This window comes from Leptodactylus fuscus, chromosome 8, assembly GCF_031893055.1.
Source record: "Leptodactylus fuscus isolate aLepFus1 chromosome 8, aLepFus1.hap2, whole genome shotgun sequence".
Classification (NCBI taxonomy): domain Eukaryota; kingdom Metazoa; phylum Chordata; class Amphibia; order Anura; family Leptodactylidae; genus Leptodactylus; species Leptodactylus fuscus.
In genome coordinates this window covers 94,877,779-94,902,874 of record NC_134272.1, presented here as the reverse complement: position 1 = coordinate 94,902,874, position 25,096 = coordinate 94,877,779, and the positions used below count along the sequence as shown (strand labels likewise).

Genomic DNA, 25,096 nt, shown 5'->3' with positions numbered 1-25,096 from the left:
GGGGAAGAAGGATACAAGAGAGGGGAACAAGGATACAAGAGAGGGGAACAATGATACAAGAGAGGGGAAGAAGGATACAAGAGAGGAGAACAAGGATACAAGAGAGGGGAACAAGGATACAAGAGAGGGGAACAAGGATACAAGAGAGGGGAAGAAGGATACAAAAGAGGGGAACAAGGAGACAAGAGAGGGGAAGAAGGATACAAGAGAGGGGAACAAGGATACAAGAGAGGGGAAGAAGGATACAAGAGAGGGGAACAAGGATACAAGAGAGGGGAACTAGGATACAAGAGAGGGGAACAAGGATACAAGAGAGGGGAAGAAGGATACAAAAGAGGGGAACAAGGATACAAGAGAGGGGAAGAAGGATACAAGAGAGGGGAACAAGGATACAAGAGAGGGGAAGAAGGATACAAAAGAGGGGAACAAGGAGACAAGAGAGGGGAAGAAGGATACAAGAGAGGGGAACAAGGAGACAAGAGAGGGGAAGAAGGATACAAGAGAGGGGAACAAGGATAAAAGAGAGGGGAAGAAGGATACAAGAGAGGGGAACAAGGATACAAGAGAGGGGAACTAGGATACAAGAGAGGGGAACAAGGATACAAGAGAGGGGAACAAGGATACAAGAGAGGGGAACAAGGATACAAAAGAGGGGAACAAGGAGACAAGAGAGGGGAAGAAGGATACAAGAGAGGGGAAGAAGGATACAAGAGAGGGGAACAAGGATACAAGAGAGGGGAACAAGGATACAAGAGAGGGGAACAAGGATACAAGAGAGGGGAAGAAGGATACAAAAGAGGGGAACAAGGAGACAAGAGAGGGGAAGAAGGATACAAGAGAGGGGAAGAAGGATACAAGAGAGGAGAACAAGGATACAAGAGAGGGGAAGAAGGATACAAGAGAGGAGAACAAGGATACAAGAGAGGGGAACAAGGATACAAGAGAGGGGAACAAGGATACAAGAGAGGGGAAGAAGGATACAAAAGAGGGGAACAAGGAGACAAGAGAGGGGAAGAAGGATACAAGAGAGGGGAACAAGGATACAAGAGAGGGGAACAAGGAGACAAGAGAGGGGAACAAGGATACAAGAGAGGGGAACAAGGATACAAGAGAGGGGAACAATGATACAAGAGAGGGGAACAAGGAGACAAGAGAGGGGAACAAGGAGACAAGAGAGGGGAACAAGGAGACAAGAGAGGGGAAGAAGGATACAAGAGAGGGGAACAAGGATACAAGAGAGGGGAACTAGGATACAAGAGAGGGGAACTAGGATACAAGAGAGGGGAACAAGGATACAAGAGAGGGGAACAATGATACAAGAGAGGGGAAGAAGGATACAAAAGAGGGGAACAAGGAGACAAGAGAGGGGAAGAAGGATACAAGAGAGGGGAAGAAGGATACAAGAGAGGGGAAGAAGGATACAAGAGAGGGGAAGAAGGATAAAAGAGAGGGGAAAAAGGATACAAGAGAGGAAGAAGGATACAAGAGAGGGGAACAAGGATACAAGAGAGGAGAACAAGGATACAAGAGAGGGGAACAAGGATACAAGAGAGGGGAACAAGGATACAAGAGAGGGGAACAAGGATACAAGAGAGGGGAAGAAGGATACAAAAGAGGGGAACAAGGAGACAAGAGAGGGGAAGAAGGACACAAGAGAGGGGAACAAGGATACAAGAGAGGGGAAGAAGGATACAAGAGAGGGGAACAAGGATACAAGAGAGGGGAACAAGGATACAAGAGAGGGGAACAAGGATACAAGAGAGGGGAACAAGGATACAAGAGAGGGGAACAAGGATACAAGAGAGGGGAACAAGGATACAAGAGAGGGGAACAATGATACAAGAGAGGGGAAGAAGGATACAAAAGAGGGGAAACAAGGAGACAAGAGAGGGGAAGAAGGATACAAGAGAGGGGAACAAGGATACAAGAGAGGGGAAGAAGGATACAAAAGAGGGGAACAAGGAGACAAGAGAGGGGAAGAAGGATACAAGAGAGGGGAACAAGGAGACAAGAGAGGGGAAGAAGGATACAAGAGAGGGGAACAAGGATACAAGAGAGGGGAAGAAGGATACAAGAGAGGGGAACAAGGATACAAGAGAGGGGAACTAGGATACAAAAGAGGGGAACAAGGAGACAAGAGAGGGGAAGAAGGATACAAGAGAGGGGAACAAGGAGACAAGAGAGGGGAAGAAGGATACAAGAGAGGGGAACAAGGATACAAGAGAGGGGAAGAAGGATACAAGAGAGGGGAACAAGGATACAAGAGAGGGGAAGAAGGATACAAAAGAGGGGAACAAGGAGACAAGAGAGGGGAAGAAGGATACAAGAGAGGGGAAGAAGGATACAAGAGAGGGGAACAAGGATACAAGAGAGGGGAACAAGGATACAAGAGAGGGGAACAAGGATACAAGAGAGGGGAAGAAGGATACAAAAGAGGGGAACAAGGAGACAAGAGAGGGGAAGAAGGATACAAGAGAGGGGAAGAAGGATACAAGAGAGGAGAACAAGGATACAAGAGAGGGGAAGAAGGATACAAGAGAGGAGAACAAGGATACAAGAGAGGGGAACAAGGATACAAGAGAGGGGAACAAGGATACAAGAGAGGGGAAGAAGGATACAAAAGAGGGGAACAAGGAGACAAGAGAGGGGAAGAAGGATACAAGAGAGGGGAACAAGGATACAAGAGAGGGGAAGAAGGATACAAGAGAGGGGAACAAGGAGACAAGAGAGGGGAACAAGGATACAAGAGAGGGGAACAAGGATACAAGAGAGGGGAACAATGATACAAGAGAGGGGAAGAAGGATACAAGAGAGGGGAAGAAGGATACAAGAGAGGGGAACAAGGAGACAAGAGAGGGGAACAAGGAGACAAGAGAGGGGAAGAAGGATACAAGAGAGGGGAACAAGGATACAAGAGAGGGGAACTAGGATACAAGAGAGGGGAACTAGGATACAAGAGAGGGGAACAAGGATACAAGAGAGGGGAACAATGATACAAGAGAGGGGAAGAAGGATACAAAAGAGGGGAAGAAGGATACAAGAGAGGGGAAGAAGGATACAAGAGAGGGGAAGAAGGATACAAGAGAGGGGAAGAAGGATAAAAGAGGGGAAAAAGGATACAAGAGAGGAAGAAGGATACAAGAGAGGGGAACAAGGATACAAGAGAGGAGAACAAGGATACAAGAGAGGGGAACAAGGATACAAGAGAGGGGAACAAGGATACAAGAGAGGGGAACAAGGATACAAGAGAGGGGAAGAAGGATACAAAAGAGGGGAACAAGGAGACAAGAGAGGGGAAGAAGGACACAAGAGAGGGGAACAAGGATACAAGAGAGGGGAAGAAGGATACAAGAGAGGGGAACAAGGATACAAGAGAGGGGAACAAGGATACAAGAGAGGGGAAGAAGGATACAAGAGAGGGGAACAAGGATACAAGAGAGGGGAAGAAGGATACAAGAGAGGGGAACAAGGATACAAGAGAGGGGAACAATGATACAAGAGAGGGGAAGAAGGATACAAAAGAGGGGAAACAAGGAGACAAGAGAGGGGAAGAAGGATACAAAAGAGGGGAACAAGGAGACAAGAGAGGGGAAGAAGGATACAAGAGAGGGGAACAAGGATACAAGAGAGGGGAAGAAGGATACAAAAGAGGGGAACAAGGAGACAAGAGAGGGGAAGAAGGATACAAGAGAGGGGAACAAGGAGACAAGAGAGGGGAAGAAGGATACAAGAGAGGGGAACAAGGATACAAGAGAGGGGAAGAAGGATACAAGAGAGGGGAACAAGGATACAAGAGAGGGGAACTAGGATACAAAAGAGGGGAACAAGGAGACAAGAGAGGGGAAGAAGGATACAAGAGAGGGGAACAAGGAGACAAGAGAGGGGAAGAAGGATACAAGAGAGGGGAACAAGGATACAAGAGAGGGGAAGAAGGATACAAGAGAGGGGAACAAGGATACAAGAGAGGGGAAGAAGGATACAAAAGAGGGGAACAAGGAGACAAGAGAGGGGAAGAAGGATACAAGAGAGGGGAACAAGGAGACAAGAGAGGGGAAGAAGGATACAAGAGAGGGGAACAAGGATACAAGAGAGGGGAAGAAGGATACAAGAGAGGGGAACAAGGATACAAGAGAGGGGAACTAGGATACAAGAGAGGGGAACAAGGATACAAGAGAGGGGAACAAGGATACAAGAGAGGGGAACAAGGATACAAGAGAGGGGAACAAGGATACAAAAGAGGGGAACAAGGAGACAAGAGAGGGGAAGAAGGATACAAGAGAGGGGAAGAAGGATACAAGAGAGGGGAACAAGGATACAAGAGAGGGGAACAAGGATACAAGAGAGGGGAACAAGGATACAAGAGAGGGGAACAAGGATACAAAAGAGGGGAACAAGGAGACAAGAGAGGGGAAGAAGGATACAAGAGAGGGGAAGAAGGATACAAGAGAGGAGAACAAGGATACAAGAGAGGGGAAGAAGGATACAAGAGAGGAGAACAAGGATACAAGAGAGGGGAACAAGGATACAAGAGAGGGGAACAAGGATACAAGAGAGGGGAAGAAGGATACAAAAGAGGGGAACAAGGAGACAAGAGAGGGGAAGAAGGATACAAGAGAGGGGAACAAGGATACAAGAGAGGGGAAGAAGGATACAAGAGAGGGGAACAAGGAGACAAGAGAGGGGAACAAGGATACAAGAGAGGGGAACAAGGATACAAGAGAGGGGAACAATGATACAAGAGAGGGGAAGAAGGATACAAAAGAGGGGAACAAGGAGACAAGAGAGGGGAAGAAGGATACAAAAGAGGGGAACAAGGAGACAAGAGAGGGGAAGAAGGATACAAGAGAGGGGAACAAGGATACAAGAGAGGGGAACTAGGATACAAGAGAGGGGAACTAGGATACAAGAGAGGGGAACAAGGATACAAGAGAGGGGAACAATGATACAAGAGAGGGGAAGAAGGATACAAAAGAGGGGAACAAGGAGACAAGAGAGGGGAAGAAGGACACAAGAGAGGGGAACAAGGATACAAGAGAGGGGAAGAAGGATACAAGAGAGGGGAACAAGGATACAAGAGAGGGGAACAAGGATACAAGAGAGGGGAACAAGGATACAAGAGAGGGGAAGAAGGATACAAGAGAGGGGAACAATGATACAAGAGAGGGGAAGAAGGATACAAAAGAGGGGAAACAAGGAGACAAGAGAGGGGAAGAAGGATACAAGAGAGGGGAAGAAGGATACAAGAGAGGGGAAGAAGGAGACAAGAGAGGGGAACAAGGAGACAAGAGAGGGGAAGAAGGATACAAGAGAGGGGAAGAAGGATACAAGAGAGGGGAAGAAGGATACAAGAGAGGGGAACAAGGATACAAGAGAGGGGAACAAGGAGACAAGAGAGGGGAACAAGGATACAAGAGAGGGGAACAAGGAGACAAGAGAGGGGAACAAGGAGACAAGAGAGGGGAACAAGGATACAAGAGAGGGGAACAAGGATACAAGAGAGGGGAAGAAGGATACAAGAGAGGGGAAGAAGGATACAAGAGAGGGGAACAAGGATACAAGAGAGGGGAACAAGGATACAAGAGAGGGGAACAAGGATACAAGAGAGGGGAAGAAGGATACAAGAGAGGGGAACAAGGATACAAGAGAGGGGAACAAGGATACAAGAGAGGGGAAGAAAGATACAAGAGAGGGGAAGAAGGATACAAGAGAGGGGAACAAGGATACAAGAGAGGGGAACAAGGATACAAGAGAGGGGAACAAGGATACAAGAGAGGGGAACAAGGAGACAAGAGAGGGGAACAAGGAGACAAGAGAGGGGAACAAGGATACAAGAGAGGGGAAGAAGGATACAAAAGAGGGGAAGAAGGATACAAGAGAGGGGAAGAAGGATACAAGAGAGGGGAAGAAGGATACAAGAGAGGGGAACAAGGATACAAGAGAGGGGAACAAGGATACAAGAGAGGGGAACAAGGATACAAGAGAGGGGAACAAGGATACACGAGAGGGGAACAAGGATACACGAGAGGGGAACAAGGATACAAGAGAGGGGAACAAGGATACAAGAGAGGGGAACAAGGATACAAGAGATGGGAACGAGGATACGAGAGAGGGGAACACTGCAAAATACACAAAACTGGGATATTGGTTTTACCCTCTAAATCGGCAAAGCCACAAAAGCACCAAAAATCCGCATAGTAAGGGCTGGTGTTACTGGTCGGATCTGTCGCAGTAACTGATGGATTGGAGTCATTGGTGACAGCAACTATTTGTTCCTAATGTAAATACTTGGGTGGGATCTGCTGAGTGATAGTGAGCAAGTTCCTCAGGGTTGGGAGGTTCTGGGTGACAATGTCCAGATTCCTTAGGGATGGGATCTTCTATGTGATAATGACTAGATCCCACAGGGGTACTGAATGGGTTCTTCAGGGGTGAGAGCTACAATATGAATATGAACAAGCCCCTGGATGGGATTAGATGTGCAACACTGAGCAGGTTCCTAAGGGTCAGGATCTGGCGTGTCATAATCAGCAAACGCTTACGGTGTGGGATCTGGTCTACGACTATGATGTTCCTTTGGGATCAGATCTGCTATGTAATAATGAGAATGAACGGGATTCTCAGAGGTGAAATCGAAGTGATAATAAGCAGGTTCTTTAGGTGTGGGACTATGAGGAGTCATCTCAGTGATAGGATTTGATATATGATAATGAGCAGTTTCCTGAGCGATGGGATTTGATATAGGATAATGAGCAGGTTCCTTACAGATAAAATCTGATGTTTAGCAATGATAATGAGCAGTGCCAGATCTGATGAGATAATGTCCAGGTTCCTCAGGGGAGGGGTCTGCAGTGTAATGATAGTTTTGCTGAGCCCGGACCATGGATATATAATGATAGATACATTGGAAGTCTCGGGGTCACTCACATGAACCAGCTGGTCTTGGGTATCAAACTCTTTGCTGCAGCTTTCCCAATGGCAGTTTGTTTCGTAAATGACCTCTGGCTCTTGCTTACAATCCTCTCTGTCCAAGTCGTCCTTCAGCTCAGTCACAAGATCCTGCCAAGAGGATGAAAAGGGTTAAACCACTGATGGAATTAAGAATTCTTTTAATTGATATAAAACACCCTAAAAAGAAACCTGTAGCAGTGACAGCCCTTTATTTACACTCGTCTGGATACATATTATAGGGGGCACATACTTCTTGGATACATTCTAGCAGTGACATTCCATTATTGCTGTGACACTTGTTCTTATACATATTATAGGGGGCACATACTTCTTGGATACATTGTAGCAGCAACATTCCATTATTTGTATTGCTCTAGTCCTTATACATATTATAGGGGGCACATACTTCTTGGATACATTGTAGCAGCAACATTCCATTATTTGTATTGCTCTAGTCCTTATACATATTATAGGGGGCACATACTTCTTGGATACATTGTAGCAGCAACATTCCATTATTTGTATTGCTCTTGTCCTTATACATATTATAGGGTGGGGGCACATACTTCTCGGATACATTGTAGCAGTGATATTCCATTATTGCTGTGACACTTCCTTATACATGTTATGGGGGGGGGGGGCACATACTTCTTGGATACATTGTAGCAGTGATATTTAGTAATTTGCTGGGGGAGGGGATACAACCCCACAATATTTATCTGTGGTGAGGACATTAATCCTTGTATGACTGTGACACGTATGACAGGGAAGCCGTTACCGGGGGGCTGGGGGAGTCCCTGCTCGCCGCCGCCTCCTCCTCGATCTTCACTTTGCTGCGCTTGTTGATCACCTGATTGACCGTACTGCTCACCGCTGACTCGCTGCTCTGCTTGTTCTGGATAAAGACACAACGTTGCGCAGTTAGGAGACACTCGGTGCATAAATCAAGATGATACAAAAGAGCGAAAGAACGCAGAGCGGAGCCATCACGTATGTGCCCAGTATAGGCAGCCATATGAGACCTCTGCTTACTGTCAGCGAGTGGGGATATTCTTCTGACCAACTCCTGCTCACACAGCTGATGACCGTGTTACAGCTCACAGAGGATTGTCAAAACAGGGCACAAGTGTAATGAAACCTCAGCTGTGTGAGCAGGGCTAGGCCAGGATGTACGTCACCATATTGTGACAGCAAGCAGAGATCTGGACAACTGTCAGGTATAAAGACTAGGCCACCAGGGGATGTAGTGCTGGGTGGACTGCTCACCTGGCTGGGGTTGGATGTGGTGTTGGTTGGCGCTGGCGCTGGGCTGGAGGCTGGAACGCACCCCTGCTGGCGAGATACAAAGGTGGGAGATGGATGGATGAGGGGACTGTGCCCGAATGTGGAGCTCAGACTCCGCTGCTGGTTCAGAAGCTGCTGGTAGGCCATTGGGTTGATGGGATGTGGGAAGCTGAAGGCCGGGCTGGAGGAGACGGAGGAATCGGTCATATAGTTATTATGTATCACAGATATTGTAACGCCTGGAAACATACATGTAATGGATCATATAGAAGTAATGTCAGGCTCTCGGCCTGTGCGGTATGTCTCTGCAACCCTGTAATACCGCCAGACCTGACACACACGTCACTCACCTGAGCGCACCGGCTGATAAGTGTCCATACGAGCCGCTGGCGGCCGAGCTGCTCCGAGAATTATTGATATACGCCACCAATGAGTTGGGCGAGGTGCGGATCATGGTCTGCAGGTCAATGCTGGCATCAGAGAGGGGCGAGATAGACAGAGCCCGCTTCCTGTTCAACCGAGGGGTGACCCGGGGGCTGGAAAACCGGGATACTGGGAAGAGTAAAATAAAATGTGAAGTGTTAGGTATATGTCATCTATATACAGTATATACAGTGATGTACAGAGCATTGCATCCAGCAGGGCTGCAGGACTGTCACAGTTACAGATTCTCTCTAGAACATGCAAATAGCCCCTACTCAGGACCCCACCTATTGCCATCAGAGCAGTAGGGGGCGGTAAAGGGTTACACCAACAACGTCTATTCCCCAATCCTGGGATGGGGGTGCAGAACTTCTGGGTGCATATCGCTACAGTGTGTTTAGTGCATTGTTACATTGTATATGGTGCTGGCTGTTATAGTGTATATGGCACCTGTAGTTGCAGTATATATGATGTCTGTAGTTGCAGTGTATATGAAGTCTGTAGTTGCAGTGTGTATCACGTCTGTAGTTGCAGTATATATGAAGTCTGTAGTTGCAGTATATATGAAGTCTGTAGTTACAGTATATATGATGCCTGTAGTTTCAGTGTATATCATGTCTGTAGTTGCAGTATATATGTCGCCTGTAGTTGCAGTGTACATGTCGCCTGTAGTTTCAGTGCATATGATGTCTGTAGTTTCAGTGCATATGATGTCTGTAGTTGCAGTATATATGAAGTCTGTAGCTACAGTATATATGATGCCTGTAGTTTCAGTGTATATCACGCCTGTAGTTGCAGTATATATGATGCCTGTAGTTTCAGTGTATATCATGTCTGTAGTTGCAGTATATATGATGTCTGTAGTTGCGGTGTGTATCACGCCTGTAGTTCAGTGCATATGAAGTCTGTAGTTGCAGTATATATGATGTCTGTAGTTGCGGTGTGTATCACGCCTGTAGTTGCAGTATATATGAAGTCTGTAGTTCAGTGTATATGACGCCTGTAGTTACGGCGATACAACGCCTGGGTAGTGACTCTTCGCCACTCTCTTATTGTGCAATGAACACATAGAATCCGCCGGCACAGATATAATTATCCAATGAGGGATGACTAATGACTGGAGATTTGCAGGCAGCGGATTACAATGTGTTTTCTTGCTTTCTTCCCTCTATTAGCTGGCGGAAGCAGGACAGTGCTGGCAGCCATATCTATCTCTGTTACCTGCCCACCTCTGGGGACGCCCGCTTATTAATGTGCCACTTCCCGTGATAAATTATCAAACACACAGAAAAACTTTGTGCTCATTTTTCTGTCCTGGTTTGCATTGATTTATGTCGGTGCTCGCCATTACCTAGCGGCCCCATTAATATGTGCACGATGTGCGTCCTGTGACTACTGACCAATGCACGGTCAGCCAAGAGAGCACGCCCCATTGAGTAAGGATCTCCCCGGCCCACCCTGGTTCACAATTTCACCCTCAACCCATCAGTTTCTAAAGTTTCAATGTCTACAGAACAGGTTCAGTGTCCATAGAGAGTGTGCAGGGTCCCCTGGGACTGGGGGACCCCTCTATGAACCAATAGCAGCGACTTCTAGACGACAGGATAACATATATGATCACATAGCTAGTGAGCCATCCATCTGTATACTGGTCATATAATATACTTCCAGTATAGAGGACGCCCCAGATCTCAGGGCTGAAGGTCTGCAATGTCTCCATATCCGGGACGGTGCACAATGTCCCCGTCTCTTGCAGACAGCGCTCACACATGTATCAGGGAAGACTTGGGATGTGCCGTCCCAGCGCTTGGAATAACATAAGCGTCGTCTCTGTGGCCGATGTCCAGCAGCCGAGCAAATGACCGGCATCTGGCACGGTGCGAGCAATGAGAAGACAAGGGCAGTCACACAGCAGAGGCTGCAGCTGCCTGGCCGCCATCAATCGCACACTGTGTGGCCCTGAAGAGCGCCGGCCGCTGTCCAAGGCTCACGATGAAGCGGAGCTCACAGACACAGCGCCCTGAGCTCTGCATGATGTATTATAACCTATAGAGACCACCAGGACTGGCCCTTATTGTGAGAACTTTAGGTGCAAACACCCTGCTGGTCCCAGTATTACCAGTGGGAGATAAGACGCCTGCAACTGGTGGGCCATATATAATGCCTGACTCACTGACCTCTATTGAATCCACCAGGGGTCGGGGCGGTAGGTTAGCAGCTTCTGCACAGATTATATAGTAGACTTCTATAGGTAGCTGTGACTTAGGAGATAAAAAGAAGTCAGCAGAGATTTCAGAGTGACTGAAGGAGGAGGGAAGAGAGCCATATAGGTGGAGAAAGAAGCATTATTCCCTGACAAGTCTCCTACATTCACTTATATTACTGATTTATATAAAGTTTGCTGACAAGGTATGAACCCTTTAATAACCCCAACAGTCTGCAGTAAGCCCCAGAGCGCCCACTAGTGGTGGCCACAGGCAGGAACCAATTTATCATGTATCTCTATGGCTGTAAGGAGCAGCGGGTCCCTATAGGATCTTAAAACTACATGATGTTATAGTGGGATACAATGTGCCAGAGTCTGGGGGGGGGGGGGGGGGGGGCAGGACCCATCTTCTCAGGACTCATGTCCCATCTTCTCAGGACTCATGTCCCAGCTTCTCATGCTCCACCCCCTCATGTCCCATCTTCTCATGCTCCACCCCCTCATGTCCCATCTTCTCATGCTCCACCCCCTCATGTCCCATCTTCTCATGCTCCACCCCCTTGTCCCATCTTCTCATGCTCCACCCCCTTGTCCCATCTTCTCATGCTCCACCCCCTTGTCCCATCTTCTCATGCTCCACCCCCTTGTCCCATCTTCTCATGCTCCACCCCCTTATGTCCCATCTTCTCATGCTCCACCCCCTTATGTCCCATCTTCTCATGCTCCACCCCCTTATGTCCCATCTTCTCATGCTCCACCCCCTCATGTCCCATCTTCTCATGCTCCACCCCCTCATGTCCCATCTTCTCATGCTCCACCCCCTTGTTCCATCTTCTCATGCTCCACCTCCTCATGTCCCATCTTCTCATGCTCCACCCCCTTATGTCCCATCTTCTCATGCTCCACCTCCTCATGTCCCATCTTCTCATGCTCCGCCTCCTCATGTCCCATCTTCTCATGCTCCGCCTCCTCATGTCCCATCTTCTCATGCTCCACCCCCTTATGTCCCATCTTCTCATGCTCCGCCTCCTCATGTCCCATCTTCTCATGCTCCGCCTCCTCATGTCCCATCTTCTCATGCTCCGCCTCCTCATGTCCCATCTTCTCATGCTCCACCCCCTTATGTCCCATCTTCTCATGCTCCACCCCCTTATGTCCCATCTTCTCATGCTCCGCCTCCTCATGCCCCACCCCCTTTCCAGTCCGTTCTGCAGTTTATTCTGCAAAGTGCAGTTTTTGCTGTTTTGGGTGAAACATTTTTATCTTTTATAAACAAATATTAGAGAAGCCACATCGGAGGCGATCCTGCACGGTGGACTTTCTCCCATTCTTTGTCTTCGCCCTATGCTGACAGTATCGGACACTTGTATGGCGGTTTTCCTCCGGAGAGGGTGCAGTATAATAGCTTCTCTCTGCACACTCGTCTCCTCGCACTCACTGGAGCGAACCTGACAGCTCTCAGCGCTCGCTCCAATCCCACCGGCGAGTCCTGGACGCCGCACCCAAAATGATTTTAAATACTTAAACTTGTCATGATGGTTTATACATTGTTCAAATCCGGCAAGACTGGAATCCTGAGAGCGGAATCCAGCGCCAAGGCGAGACGCCCTGAAATCTAGGAGACCGTCACCCCGGGATCCCTGTCAGGAGCTTGGCCTGCTGCCGCCTATGACTGGAAGACGCCTTCATTTAAAGGGGGTCTCTGGATTTATGTAAATGAAGTTGCATCGTTATAGAAAGACTCATTAGCAGATCACGGCTTACTGTCAGTGAATGGAAGCGCAAATAAAGGCTCAGAACATCTCCAAGCTAATGGATTACAACAATGGTGTCCAGGCTACACAATCGCCTTGTGACTTTGCCTTTACTGATACATTGCAACGAATTATCAGGACAGAAGCGAGTTTGGTGCCGCTGATGTATCTCATCCAGACTAATTCACTGTCACAAACTCTCAGTTGTGAGACATATTAACGGGCTTTTCCAGGACTTATTAATTGATGACCTATATATGGGATAGGTGATTGACTGAAGAACAGCGGGAGTCCGACACCCGAGAACCCTTCAGATCAGCAGCGACAAGCAGCAGAGCGTCACTTCTGTTTCACAGATCATCTGTCATCATGTTCATAGGTCACAAAACCTGATCATAGATCTGTCCCATTCAACCGAATGGGGCTGAGCTGCAATACCAAGCACAGTGCCATCCATTGCATAGTGGCTGTGTTTGGTATTGCAGCTCAGCCCTATTTGGGACAGATCTATGATCAGGCCAAGTAGTGAAGAGGCTGTAGGGTTCCCCCGAATGCTGCGGCCTTCTCAGACAGCCGTTTTGCTGGGTCCCTAAGTGTCGGACCCCTGCCAATCTTCAATTGATCGCCTATTCTAAGCATAGGTCATGAATTATTAAGCCTGGAAAATTCCTTTAAGCTTCTTTTTTAAACAAAGATATTTCCATGCACTGACAGCAAGCAGAGATCTTACAAACAGCGAGACATGAAATGCAGATGATGTTAATAGATGGCGGCCTCTTATTAGATGTTACTGGACTGTACAGCTGTGAATTATTTTCCGCTGTAGAATGAAGTCTATTGTTCCCTGTTGTCAGCCGTTTCATAGTGGCCGGGGGCAGACTGTACTTTTGTTTGCACTTTTCTAAGCTCCAGACTGTGCCGGGCTCTTTTATATTGGCTACAGCAGACAAGGGGTTAATTCAAGGAAAGCATTGGACACAGATCTCTCGCGGGCTCAGATTTTCCGCCTGCGCCCAGATCTGGGTTTTAGTCTTAATCCGGTTGTGATGTTATTGTAAATAATGATTGAGATGACAATTAAAGTAAACGGCGGCCTGTCTGCGCTGGCAAGAAATCGCTGCACGCACGTGACAAATGTGCGCGGGATCCAGAGAGCGAGGTCGTGCGAGGCCGTACCCTGACCAGTATGTGCACGACAACATGTACAGAAGGTTTCTACCAAGGACGAATAACCCCTGGGGAGAAGAGGAAGAAAACCAGGGCCTGGATGTGTCCACAAAGGGCCCGGGGCCTGCACAGCCTGCGCTGATACACTGTAACAAACTATCAGGACACGAGGGGCTTAGTGCTCTGGGTATCTCACAGATTGGATACAATTGTAACAATGCGTCAGATATTTGGATAAGAAAGCCTTATGTATGATAGACTCTACAACCCCTTGTGGGTGGGCAGGGGGGGGGTGTGGTTTGGGGGGGTCACGTCCACCATCATCATCTATATATAGAATATACTGTGTCTCAGAGCTCAGACCATATAACACAAGGCCCTGTCAGCAGCACATACATCACGTATGACGGATATTTCTAAATAACACATTAATGTGTCGGGGCCCCCCCATGGCTCCTCCCCCTTCCCCCGCACAGGAATCTGCAAATAATTAATGCAGCGTTTTTGCCTGTTTTGTTTTAGGGGGAAATGGAGTCCAGATCCTGATTAAAGGCGGCAGATGATGACAGGGCGACCGGTAGACTCTAATCTGCTCACTCCTTAAGAAAACACTGCGGCCCCTGTCTGAAGGCGCGGGCGAGAATCCCACATCAGGAGGCAATTAATGGCACAATGCTAAATATTGTATATGGAGGCAGCGAACCGGCAGCGGGCCGCGGAGAATCGCATTGTAACATGTAACAGTACCAGAAATATACCGCCTGATACTATACAATAATATATAGCACCATATGTAGTTGTATGTCACTGTATGTTACTATGTGTCTCTGTATGTTACTGTCTATATGTCTCTGTATGTTACTATGTCTCTGTATGTTACTATATGTTACTGTCTATATGTGTCTGTATGTTACTGTCTATATGTCTCTGTATGTTACTATGTGTCTGTATGTTACTATATGTTACTGTCTATATGTGTCTGTATGTTACTATATGTTACTGTCTATATGTCTCTGTATGTTATTGTATGTTACTATATGTTGCTGTCTGTATGTCTCTGTATGTTACTATATGTTATTGTATGTTACTATATGTTACTGTCTATATTCTCTGTATGTTACCATGTTATTATATGTTGCTGTCTGTATGTCTCTGTATGTTACTGTATACATGTCTCTGTATGTTACTATGTTACTATATGTTACTGTCTATATGTCTCTGTATGTTGCTATATGTTATTGTATGTTACTGTCTATATGTCTCTATATGTTACTGTCTGTATGTCTCTGTATGTTATTGTATGTTACTATATGTTGCTGTCTGTATGTCTCTGTATGTTACTATATGTCTCTGTATGTTACTATATGTTATTGTATGTTACTATATGTTACTGTCTATATGTCTCTGTATGTTACTATATGTCTCTGTATGTTACTATATGTCTCTGTATGTTACTATATGTCTCTGTATGTTGCTATATGTTATTGTATGTTACTATCTATATGTCTCTATATGTTACTGTCTGTATGTCTCTGTATGTTACTGTATATTAGTGGACAGTATCTCAGACTTATATAATTTCTTCATAGTAAGTTTCAGTAATTGATTTCACTTTTCCCCTATAGGACGCGGTGTATTTTACATGATCCTACGCTGCGTATACATATTGAGGTGCTGTCTGGATATTCCGTATCCCGCACTTTTTCCATATCCAATATCCCTTCTACCACAGTGTTCCCATTACTGTAATTGACCATTAGGGGGCGCTATACACAACTATTTCATAGTCACATACGTTGGTGCACAGGAATGTGAATGTGATGTATAGGAATCATCCTGCAGACATGGCCGGGGGCGGAGGGGTGAGAGGTGACTGGAGGTTCTTGTAGTCTTGACGTGATGAAAGCTGCAGCTACCTGAGAACGTCCTGGGATTTACTCCAGAAACCTGATCTGTGCTGGAATCCCTGCAGACCCAACCTCACATCTTATAATAACAGCAGGGGAGATATGGGAAAGCGTGCAGGATAGCGAATATCCAGACTGCACCCCAATGTGTACACTCAGCGCAGGGTCATATAACATACACCCCAGCCCCCGCACTGGTACTCACCATCCATGGGAGTCAGGTAGTCGTGAAGGTGCGGCGCGCTCCCTGCTGCTCCAGCCTGTAACAAGAGCTCTCCATAGGGGCTGGGGTGTCCGGCCAGCAGCGTCATCTGGTGGTAGTAATCCGCGGGGTTGACGCCAGGTGGGGGGGGGAGCGATCCCAAAGATACCCCTTTCTTTTAAGTGCTCATGGGCAGCTGTGAGGAAAGAGCAAAGCCGGGTTACCAGATCATCCCCCAATACATCCCGCTTAATACTTGGCGTTTTGTACACCAGTCTTTAGGACTGGCATGAATAGTCCTGTTAAGCACCTCTGACCTCTAAAGATTGGCGTAAGTGAGTTATAGTAACTTTGTTAGGCGGAGGGTCCCGGGCCTGGTCCCTTGGTCTACACTCTGAGAATTGGCAATGTGACACATATTTGGTGCAAAAAAGATCTGTGCGCCAATGATATCGCTCATTGTTGGTGCTGCATCCCACAGAACACATGTACACGGGTTAGTAGACTCCTCCCAATGATTCACGTCAGATACGATTTTGCAGATTTGGAATCCATACGATAGGCTCAGGTATTATATATTATTGTACACTATTGTCACTGCACAATATAAGATATGGGATGGAAAACAAAAAGTTACAAATTTTCCGATGACTTTTGTTACATTGTCTGGAGCGTTAGTTGTGTGTTGGGAGCAGACGAGGGGCCGATGCGTGTGAACGCTCCTGTCTGCGCCGCCGCCATCCTGTAGGAAACTTCTAAACGGCCTCATTAATGTCGGATCCACTCGGGGTGATGCTGAGGAGACACACATGGGCCTGGAGATGTGTTGGACGCGGTGAGTCTCGGCGTCTGGCTCCCTGAATCCCTGCACTTTGCCAGAGCCAATTATAGAATTTCTCACAGCTGCAAATCCTCAAAACTACACCCGGAGCGCGGAGAGGGGGGAAGCGGGAACCCGGAGGAAAAATAAATAGTGTCACCCTCTGTCCAAATCCATTCAAGGAGAAAATGTTCAAGGCTGAGAACATGGACGGAGCCTCGTAGTTAATGATGAAACGTGCTGGGAAATGGGCGGCCGACCCAACCCTGGGCCAGAAGTAGGGAAAGTGTAACACAAACTATCAGGTCTGAGCCATCACCGGTCTGTTCTCACATCTATAATGTAGAAGACGTCCTTGTGTCCGTACAGAGAGAGGGTCCTGGAAACAACCAGGAGGGGCACAGCGATAAAACCTAGAGGGGCACAACTAGAAGGGACTGTCCAGTCTACATGAGGGAGCGTCCAGGGTCCTCATGGGGCTGGGGGGAGATTGTGACCTAATCCCAATTAAATCAAGTAAATATGACATGGATATATCTCAGGTGCTGTAAAACTTAGAACAGTGATTTTGGTGTCACATGAAAGATGAGACTCTAACACCAAGGTGACTCTATCTGTATGACTCCGGAGATATCATCAGGCCTGGGAGAAGCTGCCTAGAAATAGGCCGATAACTGAGAATATCTCTGGAAATTGTACAGGCAGCACAGCTTGAGACGCAGGAAATGTAAGAACGACATCCTTCACTTGGCACCAAAACCAATGTTCTAAGTTTTCAAATGCCCGAGATCTATCTGCGTGAAGTGACACCCCCTCCCCCCCTGCATTATACTAGAGCCCGGACACCCATTGCAAAGCAGTGAGAGAAACAAGGAAAGAAGACAGGAGAGATACAAAGTGACCATCAGTGCTGGGGATACAGATGGGATAGTGGAAGGGAGGGAGGGGGGTCCGACACTCAGCAGCCCTTTATGGGTCAGACAGGAGTGCCACTAGCGACATTTTGTAGACTTCTTCATGGATTACATGGTTGGCCATTCATACGAATAGTTATCATGTAATACTGCATGAAGGGTAAACCATTGCAACCCAACAGATCCCAAGACCACTGGTGCTCGGAGCATGGTCACCAGCCAAGAGGAGGGCACTGGGACCCTCCTGACCTAATAGTATACCGGGCGTGCACAAGGGCCTGGCTAGTGATTTGGCTGCAGTTGTAGCAGAAGTGACAGGTGACAAGATGATGATGACTATGTGACAAGCAGACGACCCCTGTAAATGGGCCCTTTGTACGTCTGACTATTGATGTGTGTAACGGGCCCGGGCGAGCTGTGTGGATTCCTGCACAATGTGACGACACACCCAGCACTTCCAGGGCTTAGGAGAACCTTTCACTTCATTCAGTGTTTGACAGTCCAGGATTAAGACCAAGATCGAATGCGAAAATGTGATCATCCCGCGCCAGATGTGTAACAGGAGATTCACCTCCGCCTGCCAACTCCGCAGGTCTCAGCATTTAAAGGGGACGTCCAGATTTATGGAAAATAAGATGGTGAAAAGTCTCAAACTTTCTAAAAGACTAGGAACCTCTATGTCTGAACACTGACGTACAGAAATTGGGGCACACATTGGGCGCAGGGACCTTTCATGTGCCAAGTGTGTACGTCAAGTCCAGATCCGCACCTTGCCCGTCGCACTGTGTGAATGTGGGGGAGAGGCCGCAGACACTTAATAGATATCTCGCTCCCTGTTAGTCGGGTCGTAACAAATTTGCCCCTTAGTGTTTTGGATCTCTGCTTGCTGTCAGTGAATGGAAACAGCGGACTAATCCATAGAATGAGGATAGCATACACCTATTACTTCTCACAGCTGAGGGTTTGTTACAATGCAGTTTAGACAATTCTCTGAATGCTATAGCAGTGCAACGCTCCTGTCCAGTCTGTTACAATGTAATAGTGCAGCTACAATGTATCAGTCTGGATTCCGCATTGTCTCCCATTATCTAGGTGGGATACAAGTGAACCCTTATCTGTGACAAGTGTCACTCAGGGCACAAAGACAGGGCACAAAGACAGGGCACAAAGACAGGGCACAAGGACAGGGCACAAGGACAGGGCACAGGGACAGGGCACAAGGACAGGGCACAGGGACAGGGCACAAGGACAGGGCACAAGGACAGGGCACAAGGACAGGGCACAGGGACAGGGCACAAGGACAGGGCACAGGGACAGGGCACAAGGACAGGGCACAGGGACAGGGCACAGGGACAGGGCACAAGGACAGGGCACAAGGACAGGGCACAAGGACAGGGCACAAGGACAGGGCACAGGGACAGGGCACAAGGACAGGGCACAAGGACAGGGCACAAGGACAGGGCACAAGGACAGGGCACAGGGACAGGGCACAAGGACAGGGCACAAGGACAGGGCACAAGGACAGGGCACAAGGACAGGGCACAGGGACAGGGCACAAGGACAGGGCACAGGGACAGGGCACAGGGACAGGGCACATTTTCAGTATCTGAATCTAAAGAAGAAAAAAAAATATATGGCTATTCACTGACATCAAGTAGAGATCTTAAAACTAGTGAGGAATAAAAGCACAAAACTATTAGAAATATGGCAGAACCTCAATATACAGAACTGACGTTTTATTCATGTGACATTGCAGGATCCAGTTCCATGACAGTATCACCTACCTTCTGCTGGGCTGAGCCCCCTGGCGGCCGAAATCATGGACAGGGTGGGGCTTCCATGGACAGATCGCAGGTAATGCTCCATGTGCGGGCTCACATAGTGATGGGCATGCTGGAGATCTGTGGTTGTGCCAACTGGGTGAGGAGACAGGCGGATAAGGGAGATGTCAGAGATGACCGGACTGCCACTGAGGCCTGGAGGACTGGGGAAAAAGCAAGACATGTTGTTATATACTAGAAGATGCCCAGGTTATACCAGCTGTACATATATAATTATGTACAGTATATACCCAGGTTATACCGGCTGTACATATAGAATTATATACAGTATATACCCAGGTTATACCAGCTGTACATATAGAATTATATACAGTATATACCCAGGTTATACCGGCTGTACATATAGAATTATATACAGTATATACCCAGGTTATACCGGCTGTACATATAGAATTATATACAGTATATACCCAGGTTATACCGGCTGTACATATAGAAATATATACAGTATATACCCAGGTTATACCGGCTGTACATATAGAATTATATACAGTATATACCCAGGTTATAACGGCTGTACATATAAAATTATATACAGTATATACCCAGGTTATACCGGCTGTACATATATAATTATATACAGTATATACCCAGGTTATACCGGCTGTACATATATAATTATATACAGTATATACCCAGGTCATACCGGCTGTACATATAGAATTATATACAGTATATACCCAGGTCATACCGGCTGTACATATAGAATTATATACAGTATATACCCAGGTCATACCGGCTGTACATATAGAATTATATACAGTATATACCCAGGTTATACCGGCTGTACATATAGAATTATATACAGTATGTACCCAGGTCATACCGGCTGTACATATAGAATTATATACAGTATATACCCAGGTCATACCGGCTGTACATATAGAATTATATACAGTATATACCCAAGTCATACCGGCTGTACATATATAATTATATACAGTATATACCCAGGTTATACCGGCTGTACATATAGAATTATATACAGTATATACCCAGGTTATACCGGCTGTACATATAGAATTATATACAGTATATACCCAGGTTATACCGGCTGTACATATAGAATTATATACAGTATATACCCAGGTTATACCGGCTGTACATATAGAATTATATACAGTATATACCCAGGTTATACCGGCTGTACATATAGAATTATATACAGTATATACCCAGGTTATACCGGCTGTACATATAGAATTATATACAGTATATACCCAGGTTATACCGGCTGTACATATAGAATTATATACAGTATATACCCAGGTTATACCGGCTGTACATATATAATTATATACAGTATATACCCAGGTCATACCGGCTGTACATATAGAATTATATACAGTATATACCCAGGTCATACCGGCTGTACATATAGAATTATATACAGTATATACCCAGGTTATACCGGCTGTACATATAGAATTATATACAGTATATACCCAGGTTATACCGGCTGTACATATAGAAATATATACAGTATATACCCAGGTTATACCGGCTGTACATATAGAATTATATACAGTATATACCCAGGTTATACCGGCTGTACATATAAAATTATATACAGTATATACCCAGGTTATACCGGCTGTACATATATAATTATATACAGTATATACCCAGGTTATACCGGCTGTACATAATAGAATTATATACAGTATATACCCAGGTCATACCGGCTGTACATATAGAATTATATACAGTATATACCCAGGTTATACCGGCTGTACATATAGAATTATATACAGTATGTACCCAGGTCATACCGGCTGTACATATAGAATTATATACAGTATGTACCCAGGTCATACCGGCTGTACATATAGAATTATATACAGTATATACCCAGGTCATACCGGCTGTACATATAGAATTATATACAGTATATACCCAGGTCATACCGGCTGTACATATAGAATTATATACAGTATATACCCAGGTCATACCGGCTGTACATATAGAATTATATACAGTATATACCCAGGTTATACCGGCTGTACATATAGAATTATATACAGTATATACCCAGGTTATACCGGCTGTACATATAGAATTATATACAGTATATACCCAGGTTATACCGGCTGTACATATAGAATTATATACAGTATATACCCAGGTTATACCGGCTGTACATATATAATTATATACAGTATATACCCAGGTTATACCGGCTGTGCATATAGAATTATATACAGTATATACCCAGGTTATACCGGCTGTACATATAGAATTATATACAGTATATACCCTGGTTATACCGGCTGTACATATAGAATTATATACAGTATATACCCAGGTTATACCGGCTGTACATATATAATTATATACAGTATATACCCAGGTTATACCGGCTGTACATATATAATTATATACAGTATATACCCAGGTTATACCGGCTGTACATATATAATTATATACAGTATATACCCAGGTTATACCGGCTGTACATATATAATTATATACAGTATATACCCAGGTTATACCGGCTGTACATATATAATTATATACAGTATATACCCAGGTTATACCGGCTGTACATATATAATTATATACAGTATATACCCAGGTTATAGCGGCTGTACATATAGAATTATATACAGTATATACCCAGGTTATACCGGCTGTACAAATATAATTATATACAGTATATACCCAGGTTATACCAGCTGTACATATATAATTATATACAGTATATACCCAGGTTATACCGGCTGTACATATAAAATTATATATAGTATACACCCAGCCTATACCAGCCCGGTCCCCATTACTATGTGTAGTCCCCCATAGTTGTAGGTCTGGAGCTGGCACTGATGTTAGCTATACCAGTGCAGTGCTGGCAGTTGTCAGATACTTTGTAGTAGCAGGTGTCAGATGATCTTCTACAGCTGGAATTAGGCAGAACGGGGGAAATTAATGCCCATTATTGTGTAACGGAGACGTCGCCATGTCGGCCGCACTCACAGATCTGGCAGCGTCGGCCACTTAAAGCGACAGGCCAGGACTTGACGTCTAAACATTACAGCGATCGCAGCGACTTTCTGGCACTTCTTGTGTTTCATTATTCGGAGTCTGACAAATATTTTCCACTCCGGCCGCTGAAGAATCGAGAAATATTAAAGCGGTTCTAATAACCAGGCTGTGGTCACATGACCTGCGGAGACAGTGACATCACTAGTACATGCTCTATAGGGATATCTGATCGTCCGGCACTGCTGCCTCCTGTCTAATGGGATTCTCTCAGCTTTCTGTCCGTATTACCCCAAAGGAGGATCGCCTTACAGCTAATGTCATACGCAGAGGTTTTCACAACGTGGGGCCCTGACCTTAGGCTAAAGCTCCACGTTACAGAATGCTGCAGACAAGAAACCACGTTCCTTTTACTGCGTCTTTGCTGTATCTCGGCAGGTAAAATTTCCACGGCTTTTCCACAATCTCATTCACTTTGCTGTAAAATGCTGCGTTTTTTTTACGTTGGCCTTAATGTCTAGACAATCCTCCATGTGTTACGTACAATGATATAAAACTCTCTTCCGTCCCGATAGTTTGCTGCAACATAAAAGTGCAGGTAGTAAAGGTCACAGAGGATTGTATGGACTGGTTCCAATTGTACCAAACCCTCAGCTGTGAGACGTAGTTCGCCGGTACAGGCTTTTATAGGTTTTAGATTCTGGATGTAAATGAAAATTTCCATTCATTCACAGCAAGCAGAGATACTGAGGGTCTTTACTCTGCGGAACATGAGAAGTGCTGGAATGTTCCGGATGTGAGATTGATCTTCTTGTGTGATAAATGATGGCATCCAGGTGATCCATAATCCCTCCATCTCCCGCCGCCCGGAGTACACATGCAAATCCGCCCTAATTACTATTGCATCTTGATTGTGTCTAATTTACTGGGGTGAATACATTGTTACAGGAGGTAATTAACAGAAGTGACATTTCCCGTGTGTAAACATGAAGCAGCGCTCCGCCGTGCCGCTCATTATCCTGCAGGAGGAGCCGCGCCTTGATTATTACATCCATGTGTGTGCAACATTGTATCACTGCGGGGAGGGAGTCACTGCAACACTGTATCACTGTGTGGAGAGATGGGAGTCTGCAACATTGTATCACTGCAGGAAGGGGGGCTGTTTGCAATATTGTAACATAGTATCACTCCAGAGAAGGGGGGGCATCTACAACATTGTATCACTGTGTGGAAAGTAGGAATCTGCAACGTTGTAACACTGTCATATAGAGAAGAGGTCATGGACATGACAGAGACCTGGTCATATGGGGTAACTGACCATACAGTGCTCTAACCCCCCCCCCTCCCTTCTACTAGTAGATGGCGGTCGTCTGTCGTGGCTGCCATGCGACAGGTCTGCCTCGCACATCAGATCTGAGTGAGAACTGAAGCAAGAAGAGAAGCGGCTCCGGACGTTTGTATCTTCACAGCTGTGGGGAGGGGTCTTAGCCTTAAAGTCACATGGCTGATTTGTTCACTATACAGCGCCACATCAGTTCATGGGTTGTGTCGGGTACTGCAGCTCAATCTAATTAACTGCAGAAAACTGAGCTGCAATACCAGAAACAACCTGCGGACAGATGTGGCGCTGCTTGTAGTAGTGAGGTGCATTGGTCCAGCAGGCAAGGCCAGGGTCACTTTCCATTTTATACATTGCTGCATTCATTTGTCATGTGATACATTTTACCCAATCAGGAGATTGTGAGGTTTCCTATATTAGTCATGTGACGTCTATGTCAGTGGTGGAAACCACTAGGAGATGATATATAAGTGATGCCTCGTCTATCCTGAGGATGGCGCTTTCTCATGATTGTTGCAGAATATTCACTGACTGTAACAGAGATCTTGTAATGTGACAATCCAGGTCATGTGACCTGTCAGTGCCCGCCGCCGTCCCGCACCGCCACATCCCCTATGGCTGACACTGCGCATGGCCGCGCTTCATTTACTGTAATTAGTTGAGTTAGGACGTGGAGCAGATGCCGCCACTCAGGATTTGGGGCTGATGTATGAGGGTCCGCGTCACCTCACATTAATCATCGCAGCGAGGAGCGGCTCGTACACAAGTGACTGTGATAAATGGCGTCTTCTGCTGGAAGAGGAACGAGGGGCTCCAGGAGGTCCCCAACATAGGAGGCATGAAGGGTTAAACCCTCAATATATCGCAACCCTACATATGGGGGACTACAAATTCCAGCAACCGTCTGACCAAGGGGACTTTGGCGGATATAGAAGTACATGGATAATAAAGACGCGACCCCGAGATTAACCCCTTGTTATAAGTAGTGTCAGGACACAGCAGGACATTCTCCGTCCACAATTACGACAGTTTACCTCGATTACGATGAATGTTGATTATTTTAGGTCACGCCCATTTTTTAAAACCACACCCCTTTAAAAGCCACTCCCCAGGGGCAGATTAAAATAAGGCAAAATGGTTGGAAGCTCATCTACCCCTGTTATAACCCGACCTCGTACTCATCTGCCGATGTAGCTGAGAACTGTTTGGGGGGGAGACATGTGATGGCGACCTCGCGAGATTCGCAGTTTTGTTTGCGCTGAACAAATCCAAACCACAATTCCTTTTCTTATATTCGAGGTGATTGTTTGTA

The 25,096-nt window shown here is 46.2% G+C and overlaps 1 protein-coding gene across 1 annotated transcript in view; it reads right to left on the bottom strand.

The window, feature by feature from the left end:
- The window catches only part of GLI2 (GLI family zinc finger 2), a 101,443-nt gene that overhangs the window by 11,300 nt on the left and 65,047 nt on the right, over window positions 1–25,096 (bottom strand). The window contains 7 exon segments of the mRNA XM_075284704.1: window positions 6,925–7,056; window positions 7,727–7,843; window positions 8,215–8,413; window positions 8,583–8,784; window positions 15,895–16,042; window positions 16,044–16,087; window positions 19,410–19,609. Coding sequence (XP_075140805.1) covers window positions 6,925–7,056; window positions 7,727–7,843; window positions 8,215–8,413; window positions 8,583–8,784; window positions 15,895–16,042; window positions 16,044–16,087; window positions 19,410–19,609 — 1,042 coding nt within the window.